The sequence below is a fragment of the Fistularia commersonii genome, chromosome 31 (genome assembly GCF_037954325.1).
Source record: "Fistularia commersonii isolate RoL2024-O1a breed Wild chromosome 31, RoL_Fcom_v1.0, whole genome shotgun sequence".
NCBI classification, from domain to species: Eukaryota; Metazoa; Chordata; class Actinopteri; order Syngnathiformes; family Fistulariidae; genus Fistularia; species Fistularia commersonii.
In genome coordinates, this window is record NC_141314.1 from 4,966,394 (window position 1) to 4,990,169 (window position 23,776).

Consider the following 23,776-nt stretch of genomic DNA (forward strand, 5'->3'; position numbering starts at 1 on the left):
TGAAATATTCCTATGAAATACTTTGTTCTTTACACAGTTGAATGTGCTGACAACAAAATCACACAAAAATGATCAATGGAAATCAAATGTATTAACCCATGGAGGTCTGGATTAGGAATCACACTCAAAATTAAAGTGTAAAAACAAACTCCAGCCTGATCCAACTTTGATGTAATGTCCTTAAAACAAGTCAAAATGAATCTGTGTTGCTTCCTGAGTGGACACTATGATTTCACAGAAGTGTGATTGACTTGGAGTTACATTGTGTTGTTCAAGTGTTCCCTTTATTTTTTTGAGCAGTATATATATGAATGAACGAACGAATAAGGAATTTGGCGAAAAGCGCAAGAAACGACCGTCGGCTAATGGAGAACCTCACGAAAAATGTGCACGGGCGATTCACCGCCATCGGCCGTGGAAATCCCACTGGCGAGGTCATGAGATCAGAGCCGTCAATCATTCACCTGAAAGTAGGCGTTAGGATTTGAAAATCGGGAGGTTTTGTTTTCCCCGCCGTCCAAAGCTGGCGGCCATGTTTCCCCCCCGGGAGAGGCTGGTTAATTGTTAACCACAAGATAAACAGTGTTTATGTTTGCCTGAACGGAGCAACCTTGGCGGCAGGAGCGGCGGCGGCGGCGGCGGCGGCGGCGGCTCAGCTGTTCAATACGCAATTCTGAGAACCTGTCAATAACCGGTCGGCGGCGGCCGAGAGCTCGCCACGGGAAGAGAGATCAATGGGCTGGAGAAATAGGAATTTCTCTTTTCATGCTTTCTTTAACCCAACAGACTGGAATCAGCCAGTTCCCCCTGTCACACGCCGCCGCCGCTCTGTCACGGCCTGTGATCGTCAGCGAGCAGGAAATCACCATTTAAGGGCTGGCAGGTTGTCATGGCGGGGGGGAGGAACCACCTGGGAAAAGCTTTTAAAAAATGATCAGTGGTCACCTGAACAGGAGGACGGACAAATACGCTTCCTTTTTACCGACACTTGAAACTTTTATTTTGAAAGGCACTGCTCTCTCTCCTTTCAAGGTTTATTTTGAAGGGCGCCAACGTGGCCTCCATCCAGGTTGAAATATGCATTTTTTTTTAAAAAGCATACATCTTTTGGGCCTCCCTATCAATGTATTTGGAAATTAGACTCAAAAGCAACCGCGCAGCGACGGTGCAGGTAGACCAGCCGAAAACCTCGAGTCTGTATGTACTTTGAAGGGTGCAACTGTGTCCGGTAACATCGCAAGGAAGCGGTAGCGGCACCGCGTGGCACAGATGGGTCGTTTTGCAGGGATGCGCGTTTCCTACAGGCGGTGCGGAACCAACAGCCGCGATTAAAAACTATTAGTCCAGTGCGGTCGGGGAAAAAAAAAAGAAATGCGTCCTTTACAAGTGTTTCCTGTGTGATGTTTTCCGCCGCACGGCCTAATTGATAAAATGGCGAGCGTGTGTGGCGTGTTTGAGCGCGGCGTGTTGCCGTCCGTCCTCTCTGGTTGGGTAATGGGCCCCGAGGAGCCGCCACCCCCTCTGATAATGAGAGGAACATTAACATTCACTCATCTGCCCATTAGACGCCAACGACCCGCCGCACCGACCTCAGATATGTGTGTGTGTGTGTGTGTGTGTTTGTCCATCTGCACCCTGGCTGTTGCTTTTAATGTCTATCGGGGATTCAGCTGAATAGTAAAAACAAAAAACAAAACAAACAAACACAAGGTCCAAAGCGTCGGAGATGGAGCCGTTTCTTAACCCGCGTATCAATCCTGTGATCAATAATCAAACTGGATTAGTTTGATGTGACCAATAGCTGTATTCCAAAGTTGTCTGCTCTCTTTGAGATCATCAATGCACTTTCATAACTGGTTTTGGTCAGCGAAGGTCATACAAGTGTGGTGTGATAAGGAAGGATTGCGTAGACAAAGTCGAGTTCTAACTTCATTCCTTAAACATCAACAACAACTCAGGTAAATTCCGTGAGCGAATATATCCCCGGCTTAAACCAGTCCCGAGGGGTGAGAGGTCACGCCCCTCAGAGTCCGCCATGCAGGGACATTTTTTAGCGTCTAACCTAAACCTTACCTCACCTAGCAAACCTTTTATATGAAAGTTCCTGAACACTTTGCTTTCGACACTAAGTAGATTCAGGAAATATAATAACAAACAAGGGTTGGCGTGGCAGTTAGCGCCTCTGCCGTGTCTGCTTGGGTTTCCTCCCAGCTCTACGGGTTCCTCCCACGGTCTGAAACATGCCGGAGGTTCACTGGAGGCCCTGCATTGCCCAGATGTATGTCTGTGTGACATGGAATGGGAGGGCAAAGGTTGTATGTCTCTGCACGTGGTCTTGTGATCAACTGCCGGCAGGTCCAGGGTGAACCTCTTACCCAAGGACAGCTGGGATAGGCTCCAGCACCCCTGACTGTTGGATAAGCGACATATTGAATGAATGAATTAATGAAAAAATACCCCCAAAATTAGCTTCTTACACCAGTGTTGGCAAAGAAGGAGATTTGATGGCCTAATAGTGCCTTCAGAGGGCTGCCGATGTTGGCCGCTACAGAAGTGTCCTTCAGATGTGAAAGCGTGTTGATTTTGCTTTTATTGATACTTCATAGTCAGTGAAGTCGTAACGTCTCATTGTGTCTTGTCCTTACAGGTCCGAGCCAATGACGCCGACACCGGCACCAACGGAGAGATCGACTACAGCCTCCATCAGATGTCGGATGCCGTCCAGCGGCTTCTACGCATCGACCGCTCCACCGGCATCATCTACGTCAAGGGCCCGGTAGACCGCGAAGAAGAGAGCTTCCTCAAGTTCTTTGTCGTTGCCAAAGATCGTGGGCCAAACTCCAAAAGCTCCAAAGTGCTGGTGACCATCATGGTGAAGGACCAGAACGATAACGCCCCGACCATCGAGATCCGCGGCATCGGCTTGGTGACGCACCAGGACGGCGTGGCCAACATCTCGGAGGACATGCCGATCGGCACGCCGGTAGCGCTGGTCCAGGTGTCGGACCGCGACGAGGGGGAAAACGCTGTCGTGACCTGCGTGGTCGCGGGCGATGTCCCGTTTCAGCTCCGGCCCGCGAGCGAGTCTGGGAACGATCGAAAGAGGAAGTACTTCCTGCAGACGACCACCCTACTGGATTACGAACGCATTAAGGATTACAGGATTGAAATTGTTGCGGTGGATTCTGGGAACCCGGCATTGTCCAGCACCAATTCTCTCAAAGTCCAGGTCACTGACATGAACGACAACACGCCCACGTTTTCCCCCACGCTGCTGGAGGTGGACTTTGCCGAGGGAAACCAGCCCGCTGAAAAGGTGCTGGATGTCGTGGCCACCGACGCAGACAGTGGCACCAACGCAGAGCTAGCCTATAGCATCATCGAGCCGGCGGCCACCAGGCTCTTCGAGATCAACAGCGACACAGGGGAGGTGCGCGTGAAAAACATGCTGGATCGCGAGGAAACCGAGCACTACAAGTTCCGTGTGGCAGCCGCGGACAAAGGGGTTCCCAGCAAAACTGGCACTGCGACAGTTGTTATCAATGTTCTGGACCGGAACGACAACGACCCCAAGTTCACGCTGAGCGGCTACAGCTTCTCCGTAATCGAGAACATGCCGCCTCTCAACCCTGTCGGCGTGGTGACGGTTACAGACGCAGATAAGGGGGAAAATGCCCGGGTGACGCTGTTCGTAGAGCCGGACAATGGCAAGTTCGTCATCCAGAACGGCACGGGGACCATCTTGTCCAGCATTTCCTTCGACCGTGAGAAGGAAAGCACCTACACCTTCCGGTTGAAGGCAGTCGATGCCGGCGACCCCCCTCGATCCTCCTATGTGGGAGTCACCATCAACGTCCTGGATGAGAACGACAATGCCCCCTACGTCACCAAACCGTCTAACTCCTCATACACTTACCTGACGCCCGTCACCCCTCCGGACACCCGCGTGGAAGTGGTCGAGGCGGAGGACATTGACTCTGGGCTCAATGCCGACCTGGTTTACTCGATCACCGGCGGCAACCCGTACGGCCTGTTCCACATATCGCCCACCACCGGGGAGATCACATTGGTGCAGGAGTTCACCGGCAAGCACAGCGGTCTCCACCGACTGGTGGTACTTGTGAAGGACAAAGGCAAACCCCCACGTCACACCACCGCGCTCGTCCATGTCTTCGTCAATGACACCAAAGCCAACGTGTCCTTCATCGAGGTGCAGGTCGGGCACAGCCTGGACACCCCGCTGGAGACGGACATTGCCGGGGATCCGAAATACGCCTTCGTTCAGCGCAGCAACATCCTTTATGGAAGCCTGGCGGGAATCGCGGGTGTCATCCTCGTGATCGTGGCAGTAGTGGTGATCCGGCACCGGCTGCAGAAGGACACAAAGAGCGGCTACCAGGCTGGGAAAAAGGAAAGTAAGGACTTGTATGCCCCGAAGCAGGGCCCCAAAAACGCTAAAGGGAAGAAGAGCAAGAAGGGAAAAGCTCCTAAACCAGCCAAGCCGCTGGAAGAGGACGAGGAGGCCAGTCTCCAGAAAGGCCTCAAGTTCAACCTCATCAATGACAACGTCAACGATAGTCCCAGAATCCACCTGCCTCTGAACTACCCGCCGGGCAGCCCGGACCTGGGGAGGCACTACCGCTCCAACTCCCCTTTGCCCTCAATCCAGCTGCAACCGCAGTCGCCCTCTGCCTCCAAGAAGCACCAGGCCGTTCAGGACCTCCCTGCCACCAACACCTTCGTGGGAACGGGCGACAACAACTCGACGGGGTCTGACCAATATTCGGATTACAGCTACAAGGCCAACCCGCCCAAATACAGCAACAAACAGGTAGGCGACTACGCAAACACCCCAATGTACGGCAGGAACATCTTATGGACCGACCGGGTGTGGTAGTCACGCTGGGACTCACTGTTAGCCCACGTTGTTCCGCCAAAGCTGCACTGATTCTACCCTTCCACCCACCCACCACCACCACCCGCACAGCATCCACTCCCAAAATGGCCAACATTTCCATTTTTCTTTTTGGTTTTTCTTCTGTTTTCCATTTTCATTTTGTATTTTTTTTTTGTTCTTTGGTTCTCACCTCTCCGTGGACATGTCAGTCACCATGAAGGATCCCGTGCGCCTCTTGAATTTCGTCACATGAACTTTTCGTAATGACTTGAAATGTTTGTTTGTGTTCATTATTTGTTTTTGTTTTTGCATAGAAATGTTTATTTGTTGTTGTTGTTGTTGTTGTTTTGTTTGCTGCGAATCAACTTTCAAACAGATGAACTTTAGAGACAGCTAATCTGTATCCGCCAGTTGTTTTTTTTTGTTTCTTTTTATTTAAAAAAAATAGATGCTAAAATTTAGGTTGGGTGCCGGCGGATATGTCATATGGGGACCGCGGATGTTTGGGGACACGTTTGTCCTCAAAGAGCGTTAGCCCAGCGCCTCCTGATAGCGCAATAAATTGCCATACCGGCAAGCTAGTAGTCGCCCGTTAGCTTAGCCAAAACGCTGAAGGAAGGAATCGAGACGCAGCCAGAATTTGAAGAACTCTTTAATTTTCCTCGCTAATGTGAACTTCTCACGGAATATGCAAAGTACTCGGCGGGTCCGTCCGACCCGACCGGGGGATCCGTCGGAAACGGGGAACCCCATGTTCTGTCCTCGAGGCCTTCAAGTTTGTGTTCCTCAGCTGGAGAAATGAAGCTCTCCCATCCCCACACCCATTCCGGTTACTTCCGTTGCAGAACCCTCACACTGACATCCTCATTAAGTCTGAGTGTGCGCACACACACACACACACACACACACACACACACACACACGGTAGGGAAGCTGACTCGACTATTAAAGCGCCTCTTTATGGTGGATCAGCTTGTTGGAGTGTGACAGTGAGCAACTGATTTCTCCGTTACAGTTTTTTTTTTTTTTTGCTCTTATTTTATTTAATGGTATTTACCACCACCACCCTCTTTAGTTTTTTTTTTTTTTTTTTTCTTATTTTCTGTTAGCTCATCCCTCCGCAGGCTCAGAGCTTCGCCGGCCAGCTGCACTTTACGCAGGGTTTCTGTCCAGTCCATGTTTTTTTTTTTTTTTTTTTTTTTTTTTTTTGAGTGTTTTTGTCCTGATCAGGGGTGAGGGGTGTGAAGAGCCATGACACTATGGAGGAAAAAAAAAAACAAAATAACAAGGTACTCTGACTTAAATGCGTCTGTGTGTCTTAACCTCCACCTCACCGCCCCTCCTCGCGTCACTTCTGCTGAAATACGGCTTTTAATTTCACCGGCGTCCTCGGAAGGCGCGGGGGCCGTGGAGTCAATCGTTTGCACAGATTAATGGCAGGTAATTTTCCGGGCGCGCCGCTTTTCTTTCTTTTCTTTTCTTTTTTTTTTTTAGCCTTCTCTACCCAGAGTGCCTTGCTGTTTTCAATTTAATGTTTTGAAATAAATAAAGGGGGTTGTGGAGGAGTCGGGGGATGGATGGACTCGTGGCGAGCCGTGAATCACTGTGAAAGACGTGCGGACAATCAGGCCGACGCCGTAGAGACTGTACATACCTGAGCGTGTTTTTGTGTGTTTGTTTGAGTTGTTGCTGTTTCCCGTTGTGAGAAACAGCGAGTCAGATGACTTCTTTTTGTTTTTTAAACTCACATTCAGAAGCGTAATGACAGCTACACAACCACAGCTGCACCTATCGGTTATTTATGACATGGATTTATTATGAAATGCCGAAGGCAGCCCCCTCCACTTCCTGTGAACCTGTATGACAGCCACGCCAGTTAACGTATGTGTGGTGATGACATCACTGCATGCTGTGTGTGTGTGTGTGTGTTTGTGTGTGTGTGTGTGTGTTTGTGCACACGCGCTAACACAGGCTTTTCATTGTTCAAAGACTTCATCATCTAAATATACCAAAGACACGTACAGACACACACACAGACACAGTCTCACACACACACATGCTGTCACTCACTGTCATTACCATCATTTAGATTGAGACAAATATGTCGTTTTTGGTCTTATTTTGGCAGGTCCAGTAGACTTCCTGCTGCTGTTAGCGACCCGCTAGCAGGGTCATGGTTTTGCCTCCAAGGGGAAATTAAATGTACAATGTTCTTGATTTTTGTTGCTTGTTTGTTTGTTTGTTTTTTACGGCTAAAAGCAGATTTTTTTTTAATTCCAATAAACATGTTGCTCAAACATTATCACAGCGCTTTCATGTGTGCATTCACTGGTCGGATGAAGTGGGCAGGGACGGCGAGGGAGCAGGTACAGTATCCCATTTTCATTTCCATCAAAAGTGTGTGTGTGTGTGTGTGTGTCCCTTTCCCCTTGCAGAAACTCACCGCCTGGTATTCATGAGTCTGACAAAAGTGATATTTGTATTTTATTTTGAAAGTTTTGACAGCCGACGCTGCCATTGCGCAGAACTCCTTTCACAAAACCAGCATTTTTAGACCGATTGGCACTCGACTTCATGTTGGGACATAAAAAATTCTGAATAAGCTCTCAGCGTAAAGCTGTATCTTAGCAACCGCAAGTCGGCGTCATTTTTCATCCGTTAGTTGCAGTGAAGTTAACCGAAGATATTCTTTAACTCTGGAAACTCGCGCAGTCCGTTGAATAAGCACTTCGGTTTAGCTTTAGCATGTTAGCATTTTCACTTGGGTTTCCACACCAGAGATGAACATTTTAAATACATTTTCTCACACACACACACACACACACACACACACACACACATACTGGACTTTGAGCATGCAGAATAGAAGGAAGGGAGGGCAATTCCAAGCAGGTGCAGAAGTTGTTGGGGTTAAAGGTCAAATATCACTCAGGAGTAGTTATTAGCAGTAGGGAGTGAAGAGGGCAAAGGTTAACAAGGGTACACATACACACACACACACACATACACATGTGCACATACATGCACACACACACACACACACACACTCCTCCCTGTCTGGATGCCACATTAACAGTCTGCCAGAGTCCGTCCTGCTTTTTATACTGACCAGCTCAGCCGTTGCTATAGTAACACAACTGTGTGTGTGTGTGTGTGTTTGTGTGTGTGTGTGTGTGTGTGTGGTTGGCGTGTGCGCTGACTCATCGTACATTTCTCACACAAACACACACACACACCCTGACCTCAATGGAACAGTGCCCTTTGAATGAAGTGTGCATTTCCTGCTGGTGGGTTTTATAGTAAACTAATGATGTCCGATTGCTGTGAGGCTCGGGGACAAAACAGGCCGGCAAATAAAACAGGCTAAAAAGAAAGAAATCATCATGTACGTAGAAAAAAAACACAGCGGGGACCCATCAGGAAAGAATACTAATTCAGTAGTAGACCAGCAAGGTCTCTCCAGCAGTTACACTCCACTTATTTTTTTAACCTATGTTAAAACTTATATTAAACATGTAAATAATATAAACAGAAAATCAGGGAGAACAACTGAGAAAAAAAAAAATGAAACATTTGAACAAATGCAGGAAAACAGTCCAAAACTTCTCGGAACGCATAAGAAAAGACGTCCTGGTTTTTCATTTTCCGGAATCGGTCTCCAACCCCCTCGCGGCTCCGGTACGTTCTTCATTAGTTTCTTTTTTTCCCGTCAAAAAGGCTCTATTTTTCACCCGCCGCTGACAATTTCAGGTCAGAGGAAGCCCGGTGTGGTGAGGATGTGGGCGACGTCACGCGGTCTTCAAGCATCCGGTCGCAGACCCCCGTGTCCGCTTTTACTGGCATCCATTGAATGCATCGAGTCACCCTTCCCGAAAAAGCGGTGATAGCGTGTTATCGCTAATGCTAGTGTGCTAATCTCAGTGACCCAATCAGGCGGCTGGAATTATCTTTAGGACGCAACTAATAAAATGATATTAAATGATTAATGATCCAGGGGGTGGTGCTTGTTTTTTAGGAAGGTGTGTGTGGGCGGGGCTTATCCTGTGCATCGCTGTGAATGGACGTCTGTGTGATTGACAGCCGGTTAAGGCCCGCCTCTCGCTCCTGCGACAGCGGCGTTCGGCAGGAAGACGTTACGGATGATGAACGGACGAATTTGAACCCTGTTTCGGGTTTTCCATCTGCAATCCATCGATTCGACCTTTTTTGGCCGAAAAGTTCCTCCGCCTCCTTTTTTCTTTTTTGTTTTCTAATTTCCTAATTCTTTTTCTTTCGTCCTTTTTTTTTTTCTCTTTTATATAGCTTCCCTTTCAAAGATGCCTGTCATCTGTTTTTTTTTTTTTTGTCCTTTTTTTATTTATTTTCCCAAAAATATCTGAAATAAAAAGAAACCCGGTGAAAAGAAAAAAAAAAATGAAAGAAACAAACAAACAAAAAAAAAAATATCTTTGGACCGAAAATCTTCTTTATTTACGATGTGCCGCTTTTTTTTTTTTTTTTTTTCCTTTTTAAAAAAAAAACGGCTTTGACACGGAACCGGGGGAACCGTGAAGGTTCCTTTTTCAGCCTGCATTGAGCCTCGCTCTCCGTCTCTGCCTGTCTGCGTCTATCTCGGTCGCCCCCTCGGGCCTCCCATTGTTCCTCCGCCGCTCAGACGTCTCAATACAAAGATCAGCGGCTGCGTTTGACTTTTATGTGGAGCCAGAAATCAGAAACACAACCGACATAATTCTGTTAGTGTGTGTGCTCGTGTGTGTGTGTGTGTGTGTGTGTGTGTGTGTGTGTTGTTTTGCCACCTGCTCCAGCAACACAAGCGAAGTGGAACGGAAACCCGCCCGAGGCCTTGCACACACACACACACACACACATTCACATAGATACACACTCACACGTGTTTTTGCGTGTCTATCTTTGTGGGGACAACTCTCCTTCTTGTTCCACCCTCCGCCACCGTGAATCTCGCCGCTCGCAGCCGCATGACTGACACTTGGAAGGAAGCGCCAGAGACTCCGGCCGGCGCGAACATGGACGGCTGCTTCCTGCGCAGGTGGAAAAAGAGACCCTCGACGCTTCGTCAGCCCCGGATTTGGACTGGCCGGACTCCAGACTCGATTCTGGACTCCCCCCTGCAACTCCGTTCTGGAAAAATTCGACGAATTCGAATTTGAGTTTAGCGGATCGGCGGCAGAGGAGCTAACGCTAGCCACCCGGTTAGCGCTAATATTAGCTAATCCCGGAGACGCTCCCGCGCGCGGAGGGTTATTTTTGTGTCTGACCGCGTTGCTTGGCAACGGGTCTTTTACCTATGGAGAGGATGGCGGTCGGAGACGAAACGTGAGGATTGTTCAACCGATCATCTCGATCAGCGACGTGTTTGTTTTAGAGACAAATAAAAAAACAAAAATGCTCTGGACGTTTTAAAACCAACTCGTCCCCTCAAAGGCTGCCGAGTGTGTGTGTGTGTTTGGGTGCACGTGTGTGTGTGCATGCGTCTGTAAGCAGGTGGTTTGACTCGGGTCGTCCTGCACAAAACATGTACACATATTCACCCCAGCCTCTGCACCTGTGGGCGGGGTCAAAGGTCATCTGCTATACAGATGCTTTGAACAGCAGGCAAGCAGGCGCACACACACACACAAACACACACGCAACCATCGCATTTTTGCATCAAACTCACAAACATACCTCCTATGCGGCATAGTACACCAGTATTTTGCAGTACTTTGCAGCAAATTATCATGTAAAGCGGCAGTACTTGGTTGTAATTCAGTAATTTAATTAAAAGCGCATTAAACAGTGCAACATTTTGACACAGTAACTTGCAGTACAGTGCGCTAGTCGACTGGAGGATTGACATGCGGTATTTTGTACATTGTGGGTATTTGTACTTCAAAAAATTGACAGTGTAGTGCAGTATTTTAATTCAGAAGTACCAGTACAGTGCAGTATTTGTGTTTACTGTAGTACAGAAATAGCATCACAATGCAATAATGGTAATATGTCCGTTGAGTGCAGTACTTATACTCAGAGCTGCAGGAGAGTGCGGTATTTAACGCAGTACTGAGTCCTAGCTGGCTGAAACTTCATCCAGGTGTCCAGTCGGCAACTGTCACCACGGCAACCACCTCCGGTCACACCCTGAGTGACAGGTGACTCAGAAAAGGAGGAAGCAGAGGAGGAGGAGATGACTTTGGACATCTTCCTCTTCTTCAATTCCCTCCTTCCCTTCCATCCCCTCTTCTTCCTCCCTCCACCACAGTCCGTCGCTTCCCTGCTCCCATTTCCTCTCCTCCTTCCAAATTTCCTCCCAGTTTTTTCAGCCATCTCCCTCTCTCACCTCCCTTTTCCCCTTCCTCCTCTTCCTCCTCTTCCTCCTCCCTTTTTGGTGTTTCATGTGGCCGTGTCTCCTCGGTCACGGCGGCTGCAGGAGGAGATAAAGGAGAGGAAGAAAAAACAAACACCCCCTTTTTTCATCTTTTTTATCACTATGTTGTTCCTCCATGTCTGATGGGAAACCTCCCCCCCTCCTCCCTTTCTTCCTTCTCCTCTTCCTCCTCCTCTTCCTCCTCCCTCCATCCCCCTTCTTATCTCTCCCTCTCACCACCTCTTTGACTTTATCGCCCTCCTTCTTCTCCTTTCCCTTCATCCTCCTCCTTTTCCTCTCCTGTATCGGAGAAGCGGCTCATCCTGCGCTCATGCCCACCCGAGTGTGATGTTGTAAAAGTACACACTACCAAAAACACACACACACACACACTGATAGTAAAAGTACTGCATTTGATGTGTTACTGGAGTAAATTGTGGTGTTGTATATTTAATGGGGGGGAAGTGAAATTAAAGTCCATACCGGCTGTTCCTTTTTTTTTTTATGCAAAATGAAGTGGATCAAATTTAAAAAAGATAAAAATAAAATCAATATTTTAGCTTTTAATTAAATTCGAATAATATTTAAACTTTATTTTCCTTTTAATTTTTTAGCGGGTTTGTGGAACATGACTGTGTAAATCCTGGAAAATACGCTCTGCGGTTTCATTCGCTGCAAAACACACACACACACACACACACGTATGAACAAGCACGCATGTGCACACACACACACACACACACACACACACACACACACACACACACACACACACACACACACACACACATGCACAGATAAATATAATCAAATATAAAAAGGAAATATATCTTATTGCTTTTATTATTGTCCCGGAGCACTTTTTAAGAGATTAAATTGACCCATTCATTTAATGTTTCATTTCTAGATGTTTTTTTGTTTGTTTTTTCATTTTAACCATTATTGACCTTTAATGATCATTGATTTCCCGGCTTTATTTGTAAATGGAGGAGTCCGAGTCTTGGGTCATTGAGTTCACGTTTTCCTGTCTGGTCTCAGGCATCAATCGGATCCTTAAACGCGCGGCTTTGACAGGCTCGCCCTGTATGAGTGTGTGTGCGTGTGTGTATGTGTGTATGTGTGTGTGTATTTGTGTACGTGTGTGTGCGAACAGCTGCTTTTCTCTCTCTCTCTCTCTCTAATCCCTCGCTTGACCTCGACTCACCATCCCTCAATCCATCCTTTTCTTTCCATTTTCCACTTTAATTTAATCTGTTTTATCATGTATATATATATATATATATATATATATATATATACTCACATATATATAACACAAGGGATTTTTTTGTCTGACACAATATCCTTTAATAATAACCCACAAACACTGAAGTAATACACTGGAGGACTGTATGGTGTGTGTGTGTGTGTGTGTGTGTGTGTGTGTGTGTGCGTCTCAGTCTGTTCTTGCCGGTTTGCTGGATTAAACATCCTCCTTCCTAATCTGACTGGAGGTCGGGGCGGAGGATTTAGGTCGTATGTTTAACACACAAAGTCACGTCTGCAGCTCCTTCTTTTTTTAAACCTCCCTTTTTTAAAATTTATTTTGTTATTTTGTCAACCGCGGCCTGAAAAAAAAAAAAAAAGTAATAAAAAAAAAAAAAAAAAAAAAAAAAAAAAGGATCCCTGAAGGAGGCGAATCCTGTTCACATCCTTCCAGCTGAAAGCCTGTAAACACAGCACGATGTGTTTGAGCGCCGGCGCCTCCTGTTCCTGTCAGGCAGCAAATGAGCCCGTTTTATTTATTTATTTGTTTGTCTGCGTTTCACCGGCTCCGACGGCAGCCGAGGCCGCGGCCATGATGGGCCGTGATCCGCGCCGCTGAGGCAGGAAGTACAGTCACTGATGTAGCTCCTGTAGCTGATGCAGGAAGCGGAGCCCCTGAAGCGGGAAGCAAAGCTGCTGAGGCAGGAAGTACAGTGGCTGAAGCAGGAAGTACATCTGCTTAGACGGGAAGCGCAGTCACTGATGCACCTTCTCCTGCTGATGCAGGAAGTGATGCCACTAAAGCAGCAAGTACAACTGCTGAGGCAGGAAGTACAGCCACTGAAGCAGGAAGTACACACACTAAGAGAAGAAGTACAGTCACTGATGTACTGAGGCAGGAAGGACAGCTGCTTAGTCAGGAAGTACATCTGCAGAGGCAGGAAGTAAAGTCAGTGATGTACCTCCTGATGCCAGTGCAGGAAGCACTGTCTCTGAAGCAGGAAGTACAGCTGCTGAGACAGGAAGTACAGCTGCTGAGACAGGAAGTACAGCTACTAAGGCATGAAGTACAGCTGCTAAGGCATGAAGTACTGCTGCTGAGACAGGAAGTACAGCTGCTTAGACAGGAAGTACATTTGCTGAAACAGGAGGTACAGTTGCTAAGGCATGACGTGCAGCTGCTAAGACAGGAAGTACAGCTGCTAAGACAGGAAGTACAGGTGGTAAGACAGGAAGTATGGCTGTAGAGGCATGAAGTACAGCTGCTGAGACAGGAAGTAAAGCTGCTGAGACAGGAAATACAGCTGCTAAGAGAGGAAGTACAGCTGCTGAGACAGGAAATACAGCTGCTAAGACAGGAAGTACAGCTGCTGAGACAGGAAGTACAGCTGCTAAGGCAGGAAGTACAGCTGCTGAGAGAGGAAGTACAGTTGCTGAGACAGGAAGTACAGTTGCTAGGACAGGAAGTACAGCTGCTGAGACAGGAAGTACAGTTGCTAAGGCATGAAGTTCAGCTGCAGAGACAGGAAGTACAGCTGCTAAGACAGGAAGTAGAGCTGCTAAGACATGAAGTACAGCTGCTGAAACAGGAAGTACAGTTCCTGATATACTTCCTGCCTCTGATGCTGGAGGCAAAGCCACTGAAGCAGGAAGTGCAGCTGCTGAGGCAGGAGATACTGCTCTAGAAACTTGGAAGTACATTTGCAGGAAACAGGATGTTGAGTTATCTGAGGGTCGGGATGGTTGACTTGAAAACAAGGTATCTCTTTGAAAATATAAGTTTTGTGTCTGGAGAAAAGATTGCACAGCACAAACGCAGAAGAAAGAGAAGATGCTAACATGTGAGCTAACCTTATAACCGGCTAATTTACCAGCATCTCAAAAAAAGCGAAGATCCGCCGTGCCTGCAATGGGTTCCATCCAGACTCGTTCGATCAAAGGAATCACTGCCGTTTTAAAATAAAGAAACAAAGATGGTGACTGGGAAAGTTTAATAAAAAAAAAAAACAGCATTAGCGTGACGCTACCATCAAAAACGGCCCCCAGAGCAGGAGTTAAAGCAGCTTTGACGCAAGCCTGTGGAATAAAAACCATGCTTCCGCGTTTAATTCTCTTTCAGAAGTCCCTTGTGAAGCCTGTGTGTGTGTGTGTGTGTGTGTGTGTGTGTGTGAGGGGGGCGTACGAGGGGCGAAGAATTAAATAAAACTTGTCGGGTTTGACCTCAACTTCACCGGGATGCGGAGGAATCTGCCCAGGAAGCTGTCGGAGGGAAAACAGCTGCCGATTCCAGCTCCATCTTTAATCTAAAAGCGCCCGGTTTGAAAGTTCCTTAATGAGATTTGGGAGTTTCAGGGGTCCGGTGTGTGTTTGTACTCGTGTGTGTGCTTGGGATTGTGTGTGTGAGTGTGTGAGTGCGCCTATTTCCTCGCAGTCAGAAAGCATGCTGATGTGATGGAGAGAAATCCAGACAATAAGCTGCTGATGTTCCTCCGGGCCGCCGCCACCGCCGCCGCCGTCGCCGCCGCCGCTGATTCACTGTTTTTAGTTTATTTTCCTGCAAATTTTTGCCCCTCGTGCTCGTCCAGTCAGGTGACTTGCTTGATTGTCGCCGGGTAAATCGCAGAAACCAAAACCATCAGGATGACGAAACAGGAAATTGACTGACGTGAAAAATTGACGGTAAAATTGACGGGGAAAGACTGACGTGAAAGTCTTTGGGAAAAAATATAGAAGATAAACATCCAGAAAATCAGGAAAAAAATTAACTACGATTTGTTTACATTCATGTCTGTTTCCACGTAGCTGTTTATGTTTAAGGCGGCAAGGTCACGCAGGTTTTAACAAGATTCACACATTCCAAAAACAAGATCGTTCACAGGAGAGCCTAAATTGTCCAGATGTGAAAGAGAGGGTGAAGGGTTGTATATATATGTGGTCCCGACATCGAAGTTTGGGTCCGAGGTCGCAGCCAATGGGGTTGGGGCTTCGGGGATTGGGGTCAAAGGTCACCCCCACCCTCGTCCTCCATGCTGGTTCCCTCCTCCATGTTTGACAAAAGGTGACGACACACCTGTACAATTTAAAAACACAACTTCAACCTGTGACATTCACAACAGAGAGGGCGACGGGAGGCCGGGGGCACAGGCATGTTCAGGCGAGCAGGACGCGCGCACACACACACACACACACACACACACATACACATACACGCACAAAGACAAACAAACCTTGGCTTTTGCCAATGTTTGCATTCAGCTTTGCATACATGCCTGAGGTCATACTGTGTCTCCGTAACAACAGTGTGTGTGTGTGTGTGTGTGTGTGTGTGTGTGTGTGTGTGTGTGTGTGTGTGTGTGTGTGTGTGTGTGTGATGGACAGCTCAGAACCGCCCATATCCTCCCTGGTTTAGTCTTCACCTCTTCGTCATTCACAACAAAAATTGGGAAAAAGAATTCTGATCTGCCGCCTCAGGGAGGAAGTTGAGGGTTCTACTCATCCTGGGTTTGCTCCATGTTTTCCTGCTTTGGTTCTCCCAAGGTTCTCTTCAAAGGTCTATAATAAAAATAAAAAGAAATGCAACCAGAATTTCAGTGAAAATCAGTGAGAGATTCCCTGCAGGTTTGGTGGGCGGAGACTTTAAACAGGAAGCAGGAAGCTCCCTTCAGGTGTCAACCAATGGTGACCTTATAAATAGAGGTCCAAAAAAAAAAAAAAGCAGAAAAAGTCTCCAAGAAACAGAAGAGGAGGAGGAAGAGGTGAAGCTGGTGAGCTGCAAGTTTGATTTGGTTGATATTGTTTCTCATTTATCTGATAGCATGTTGGCTAGCAGCTCAGACCATGTTGTTTGGCTGGTCAGTTGGCCTGTTAGCAAGGCTACTACAGACTAGTCTTGGCTGAACTCTTGCAGCAACATGGGGTTTTGCTAGCTTTTAAGCAGCCGTGGGAGAATTGTAAATAGGCTAGCATGCTCAGGTAGTTGTTTGACACTAGTTCCTTGGTTAGCTGGCTATGTCTTGTGATTAGCAAGTGGGTTGAGAGCTGAGTGTGTTGGTTAGTTGACATGTCAGTGTCCAGAGTGCTTGAGCTAGTTAGCATAAAAGCTGCTCGAGCTGTTTTTCCATGCCAGACAGCCTTCGGTTTGCTAACCTGTTTACCAGAACATTTACTAGCTGTTATATGTTATGGTTGGCTGCAATGACAGTGAGTCGGTTAGCAGCTCAGGCTAGCAGCCGATTAGCATGTTGCTAGCAGCTATGCTCCAAGAGAGCAGGCCAGCTCCAAGTTGTTGCTGAAAATGTTTGGTAACATTTGGGATATATGTCAAGCAGGCTCCACTCTGCTAAATCTGAGTGTGTGTGTGTGTGTTTTAGCTTTAGGAGTTAGCTTGAAGAAAAAGTTGGACCCTCTCCCTTTTCTCAACGAAGCAAAGAGTATTTCTGTGTGTGTGTATGTGTGTGTATGTGTGTTGGGTCAGCCTCGGCCCAATCAGTGTCCATCATTGTGCTGAGGCTCTGACAGCTGGAAAAGACAGAGGGTCCCTGAACGCCTCAGAGAAGCAGTGAGCGCCGGCGCCGGAGGTGAACGGGAAGCTCTGATCGTCTGGTTACGCCCGGTAATCGGCTGCCGACAGACTTCCTCCCGACCTCTGACCCCTGACGGCGAGGCCAACGGGCCGCCGCCGGACAAAACGTCAGAAAACAGCCCATCGTTCGAAACACGGTGGTCAGTCAGGGCGCCGGCGTTTATGGTTTCAGCCATTTTTAACCACAACCCCCCCCAGAAAATCACAGACGTTTTTGAGCGAAATCTGCAGAATCAGAATTTTAATAAATGAAAATCTTGTTAAATTGTTTCATTCTGCTTTTTATAGATTTCTATACGTTCTTAATATTCTGCCCATTCCGTCTAATACTAGTTTTTGGACCACTGGAGCTTCTGCTGGTTCTGGGATTGTTTTTAGATGTTCCACTGGTTCTGGTATGATATAATGCTTCTGGACAGTTCTGGTTCTTCCTGGATCTTCTGGATGATTTTCTGGTTCTAGGATGTCATGATTGTTCCGAGCTCCTCCGCTGGTTCTCGTATATATAGCACCGGTTTCAGGCTGTTCTGGGATGTTCCACTGGTTCCAGTCCCGACGCTCAACACCTGTTCTTACTGCGCTCGGTTCACTTCTAAGAAGGAAATTTCTCTGGAGTTTGAGCCTTGGGACCATCTTGTGTGATGTCATAATGAAGTCACACCTTTTATAAAGTGTGTGCGTGAGTCATAGTATTTTCCTCTAGCATAGTATTATCTCCTTGACTCCCAGCGGTACCCTGAAATAATCCAATATGAAGCAGTACGTGGTAAAATAACCTTCGATACTGCAAACCCTAGTGCACAGGGGAGTGATTGTGACGACCACTCAAAATGCAAGTACCTGAAGTAATGGGGGTGATACTTGAATTACTACAAATGCAGGAATATTTTGAACATTTGCATTTTCTGCCTGGATACACCTGTAAGATATTTTTTACATAGTACTTTTCAGAATACAGGGGCAGAAGCACAGTAGAACAACAATTACTACAGTTTTTGTTCCTCCAGTCCACTAGGTGTCACTGTTCACGTCTGCGTGTTGTCAACGGCGAGCGTGTGTTCGTCCTCTGACCGACGCGAGACCCCCGCCCTCTGCTCCTCTTCATCTTCCTCGCCTATCTGCACATGAACGTATTGATCGTCTATTGTAAACTTTATTGATCGGTCGGACTGAGTCAACTCTGCTCAGCAAACAGCCATCGACCCATCGAGCACCAGGGGTCGAGGGGTAGTGTGTGTGTGTGTGTGTGTGTGTGTGTGTGTGTGTGTGTGTGTGTGTGTGTGTGTGTGTGTGTGTGTGTGTGTGTGTGTGTGTGTGTGGTGGGGGGGCATGTGACTGATTAATATTCATAAGGACATTTTCTTGGCCAATCAGGAAACAGTATCTTTATCAATATTAACTGGCTTATGAGCCTTGAAGAAGAGACTGACCTGGTCAGGTCTCAGCACCGCCGGGTGTGTGTGTGTGTGTGTGTGTGTGTGTGTGTGTGTGTGTGTGTGTGTGTGTGTTTTGTTTTAAAATAATACTTTCAAAGGAATGCACACTATACTTGTGTCTGTATCACTGTGAGTCTGTCTGAATTGGATCTGTGTGTGTTGTTTGAGTTGGAGTGTGTGTGTGTGTGTGTGTGTGTGTGTGTGTGTGTGTGTGTGTGTTGTGACCTTGTTTCCGTCTCCATTTGAGTTTGATGTGAAGGATCTTCTCTTTGTCATCAAGCCTTCCATTACTGTCACAATGACTGACGCTCTTCCACTGTGATGGCACAGATGTGTGTGTGTGTGTGTGTGTGATTGCGTGCACATGCAGGTGCACATGCGTGTGCGTGCTCAACCCACTTCTCCCTCCTACCCTGACAATGAACCTGAATTCACAGACTCCAGAAGTTTACTCTTGGAATCCCGGGCCAAAGATTTTTTAGTTTTCTGTAATAAAAATAAAAAAAAACAAGATACAACTAACCAAATGAGAATAAATGATCAGATATTGGTGATCAATTTTATTGTCATAAATAGATCTAGAAATAATGTTAAAACATAAATAATGGTGAATCTCCTGACTGTTTGTGGGCTGCAGGAAGAAAGAATGGGGGAAAATTGTCGGGCAGGAGAATGTGGGGATGGAAAAGTTAATAAATCTTAAAATAGATAAAATGAAGGCGGCTATAAATTGTGGACAAAAAAGGCAAAAATATACAGAAGAAGTTGCTTCTCAGACTAGAATCATCTCGGCAGTTGGAAAAAAAATCAGTAATCAATAACTGATAAATGAAACTTTAAGTTTTGTTCCCACTTTATTTCTCCTTTGTTTTTCAGACCTATTTATTCTGTGCTTTTTTTGGCTGCGCTGTGTGTGTGTGTGTGTGTGTGTGTTTGCGTGCACGCGTGTGCCCTTCTCGACCTGGATAGTGTTATTGGTATAAAATCAATGGGCAGTTTGAAAAGGAGAAAAGTGTTTGGTATCAATCGTCATTATTGATCTCCAATCAGGAACAAGTGGGTTAGAATGTAAACCAGGACACTTTCTGGGTTACCGACACACACCAGACACACACACACACACACCAGTTGGATGCCGATCGATGCAAGCCTCCCCCACTTGGTGTGTGTGTGTGTGTGTGTGTGTGTGTGTGTGTGTGTGTGTGTGTGTGTGTTGATGGGGAGATAACACTTAGGGCAGGCTAATGGAGGGTATGGCAGTGTGTGTTTGTGTTAAACAGCCGTGTTGTTTGTTGATTATCCCGTTTCCACACACACAGCAATCAGCAGGTCAGAGAGGATGTGTGTGCGGGCGTGTGTGTTTGTGTGTCTAAACTGACATCTGATTGAAGCTTTGTCAATTGAGCTGCCGGGTGGGAGACAGACTGAGCATGCTCAGTCTATGTGTGTTTTTTGTGTGTGTGTGCATGTGTGTCCTCAATGCTTACAAGAGATTTTCAATTCTTTGTCATCATAAAACATCAGAAAATAAAAAAACATAAAAAAAAAAAAACTGACCTGGAAACTCCTGTACATTTTATTCCTCTAAAGCAGGAAACAGGAAGTCCTGATATTTCTCACCTAGAACCAAAGTCGACCCCCCCCCCCCCCTCCATTGGGGCGGGAAGGCATAGGGTCAAAGGTCGCCCCCCCGTGGTGCGCCGCTGCGCGTGGTTGCCGAGGGCGACCAGGTGTTGCGTGATGGATGAGGTTGCGTTTCATCCCTCGCACCGCTAATGGACAGGAAGTGACCACCCGCAACCTCTGACCTCGCTCGCCCGGCGCCTCACGCTGGGCAACAAGCGGAGACTATGTCGGACACACACACACACACACACACACACACTCACACACACTCTCTAATGAGGCAGCAGCTCTTTCATCTTCCCCTCAGCCCCCCACCAAGGGTTATTTTTGGCGCCGTTTTCCCGAGTCCGATGCCGACCAGGAACGCCGCTGCCACCCGCGAGCAAAACACCGCCTGACCCCCGACAAGACCGCGTGTCGGAGCAGGAGCTGAGGAGATCCGGAACTTTCCGCATTGCATATTTATAAAATGGTGGACTGGGTTCTCCCCAGGTTCTCCATCTCCCCCCCCAACACTCTTACTTCAGTCAGTAGGATGTCTGTGACTGACAGCTGACTGTCCTGTTAAGCTCCGCCTCCTCCCCTTCAGATCACAGAGCGTTCCGATTGGCTGTCAGAACCCCATTGGTTCCTATTGGCTGTCAGAGGCTCAGGTGGGGGGGACTTAATGATTAGTTTATTCCACAAACAAGGCGCATTAGTTAACCCTCGGCATGTGAACAAGATGGATGCCTTTAATACCCCGCGTATGTCCGTGTGCGCGCCTGGCGTGCGCACTTGTTTGTGAGTGTATGCGTGAGCCTGTGCGTGCACGGGCACGTGCGTGCCACCAAAAATGAACGCGAGGTTCCCCAGAAAGCCGGCTCTTAATTATCCAATTTAAACTGATGAAATTGAAACTTGAACTCCGCAAATGAATTAACGAGCCTAATTGTCGCCCGGCGTGCACGTCCCCGCCCGTGTGTGTGTGTGTGTGTGTGTGTGTGTGTGCGTGTGTGTGTGTGTGCGCGCACGCCTGCCTGCAACTTAATTTGGTGTTAATTAGGCGACAAACTCGACGCAGGAGAAAATATTTCAGCAGGAAAAACAAGGAAATAAAATCTAAAGAGTTTAATTGCAAACACTTTTGAGGCCAGAAGACTCCAAAGAGTTCTTTTCATTCTGGAAAAATCCAGAAGGACAAGAGGAGCGTTGGCGAGCGGCTAGATCGTCGCAGAGCCGCTGGCGGATCCTCAGCCGAAGGGCTTTTTTTTTTTCTCTGATAAATAATCTGTTAAGAGGCGGAGTCTTTTTTCGAGACGGTCTGGACGTGGCGGCTCTGAGCTGCAGATGCAGCCGTGACCTTTGACCTCCAGCGCTGCTTCTCCGCGCCCCCCTCCTCCTCTTCTTCTGGGGAGGGAGGCCTCCGAGGGCAAGTCCCGCCTCTGTGGATTCGACGGAGGGTGACGGATTCCTGTCGGCGGGAGGAGTCAGAGGTCAGAGGTCAGATATCCGGGGGCGGTAGTGTTCCACGTCACAGGTTCTTCATGAAATTCCTTTACAGAGAGGAATTTTCTCTATATTTTTAAATGGTTTACTTTGTCCAAGCTTGATAAAAATATTTAGATTTAAAACATTTGTTGCATATTTTTACCTTTCAAAAAAAAGTTCAGAGACCTCTTTATTTTGAAAGGGAGGGAGGGAGGGCTAACATGTTAGCACGTTAGCAGTCAGCTCACGTGGATCCGAGGGAAGCTCCGCCCACCTCCTGTCGCCCCACTTCTATTTTTAGCCGCCGTTTGATCCCCTGAGCTCGACCGGAGTCAATAAAATCAGCCGCTCGCCATCGGACATCTTGTCCCCTCACCACCGCCGACACATCCTGCTCCGATGAAAAATGAGCCTCCTTCACCTTCAGAATCCCTGAGTTCAGGAGGTCAAAGGTCACAGCCAATCAGCAGCCGCCAGCCCCCTCGCAGGTTTCACTACCATTTGGATGCAATTTTGCTCAATTTTCCTCACTCATCATTTTAATGTTAAATTACTAATATTACATTTTTTTTTACATTACATTGCATTTGGCAGACGCTTTTATCCAAAGCGACTTACAATAGAGGACACAGGGACTGCAAATACACTTGCAAATACACGATGCACAGGAAATATACAGAACAGTAAGCTTGGGTTAGTGAGTTTTTTTTTTTTTTTTTTTTTTTTGGACAGAGACACACAAACGTACACACACACACACACACACGCACTGAATAGCCTAACTTGCTGCCAACCTGATCTGGGGCAGTCCTGAAAGAGAAACGTTTGTACCTGTTTCTTGAAGGTTGATAAATAAATGATAAATAAATTAATAAATTAATAATAAATTAAGTACAAATATTATTATCAATAATTTATTATTCGTCATCCGTATTTTTAACTGTTTATTTTTTGAATCAATTAAACTATTTTAAAATTATTTTTATTCATTTTTATGATTTTACTGTTCATTCCATTTACACAAAGTCTGAAATTTAAATATATTTTGTCCCAAATTTTCTGCGAAATTGTTTTTTCCTACCTGCCTATTTTTGTAGTCGGTTCGAAAAAACCCCGTCCCTCGCTCATCGCCTCTTCATCCCCCTGCTGCGGACGGTGGAAAAACCGCCGCGCCACGGCCAGGAAGTGATGTCGTCGCTGTCGGGAGGGGATCAGTCGATCCGCGCGGGATTTGTCTGTCAGAGCCTGAGACCTCCGCCGCTTCCTGCTCCCACCGACAAATCCCGGCTAAACCTTCTTCTCCTCGCCGCCGCCGAAATTCTGAAAATGTCCGCCGAGAACCCGGCGGAAAAACAACGGTTTCTATTTTCCCCGTCCTGTTTCATCTGGCTACTGTTAGCAACTCCTCCTCTGTTTTTATTTTCTCTGCATTTTGTCACCGGCTTTCATTAAATACGTGACAACGGCGTCTTAACAACTGCTCCAATGGCCGCCGCCCAACGATTTCCTATGGTGTCGACTAAAGTCGAAGTCTTAATTTCTGATGGAGGGGTGAAATTTGGGATTTGGGTAAAGCCATTGCCTTGGAAACAATTTTTTTTGAAAAAGCTGTTTCGATGTTGTTTCTTGGGAAGACGCGGGTCGTCTTTGCGGTAGACAACCGAACGAAAAATTGACGACGACGACGATCACATGACACGACCTTCGGCCAATCCGGTGTCGATGGAACCTGACACGCCCGGATTTTAATTTGAATTCTGTTCTATTCTTTCATTTCTGTTCCGCTTCTTTCCATTTCCACTGGGCTCGGATCCGTCCGCTGACAGATGAAGAGATCTGGAGTGTGTTGCTGTGCGGCCGACATTGAGCCTCTCTGTCTTCTTTCTCTGTGTCTGTTTTACTTTGAAGAGCCATGTGGCTGTGCGCACACACACACACACACACAGACACAGACACACACACAGAAATATATCTCCACCAGTATAAACCCATCCTTTTACTGTCAGTGTGTAGCAGAGCAGCTGGCCAGAACCGCTTCTACTTTCTCCGTGCGTTAGTGTGTGTGTGTGTGTGTGTGTGTGTGTGTGTGTGTGTGTGTGTGTGTGTGTGTGTGTGTGTGTGTGTGTGTGTGTGTGTGTGTGTGTGTGTGTGTGTGT

The 23,776-nt window shown here is 47.1% G+C and overlaps 1 protein-coding gene across 3 annotated transcripts in view; it reads left to right on the forward strand.

Annotated features, from left to right (window-relative positions):
* LOC147215640 (protocadherin-1-like) overlaps nt 1-23,776 on the forward strand; it is a 131,293-nt gene that overhangs the window by 11,855 nt on the left and 95,662 nt on the right. For all 3 annotated transcript variants that reach the window (XM_086139262.1, XM_086139264.1, XM_086139263.1), the window contains one exon: nt 2,648-4,831. In XM_086139262.1, the coding sequence (XP_085995388.1) occupies nt 2,648-4,831 (2,184 nt within the window). The remainder of the gene's footprint in view (nt 1-2,647; nt 4,832-23,776) is intronic.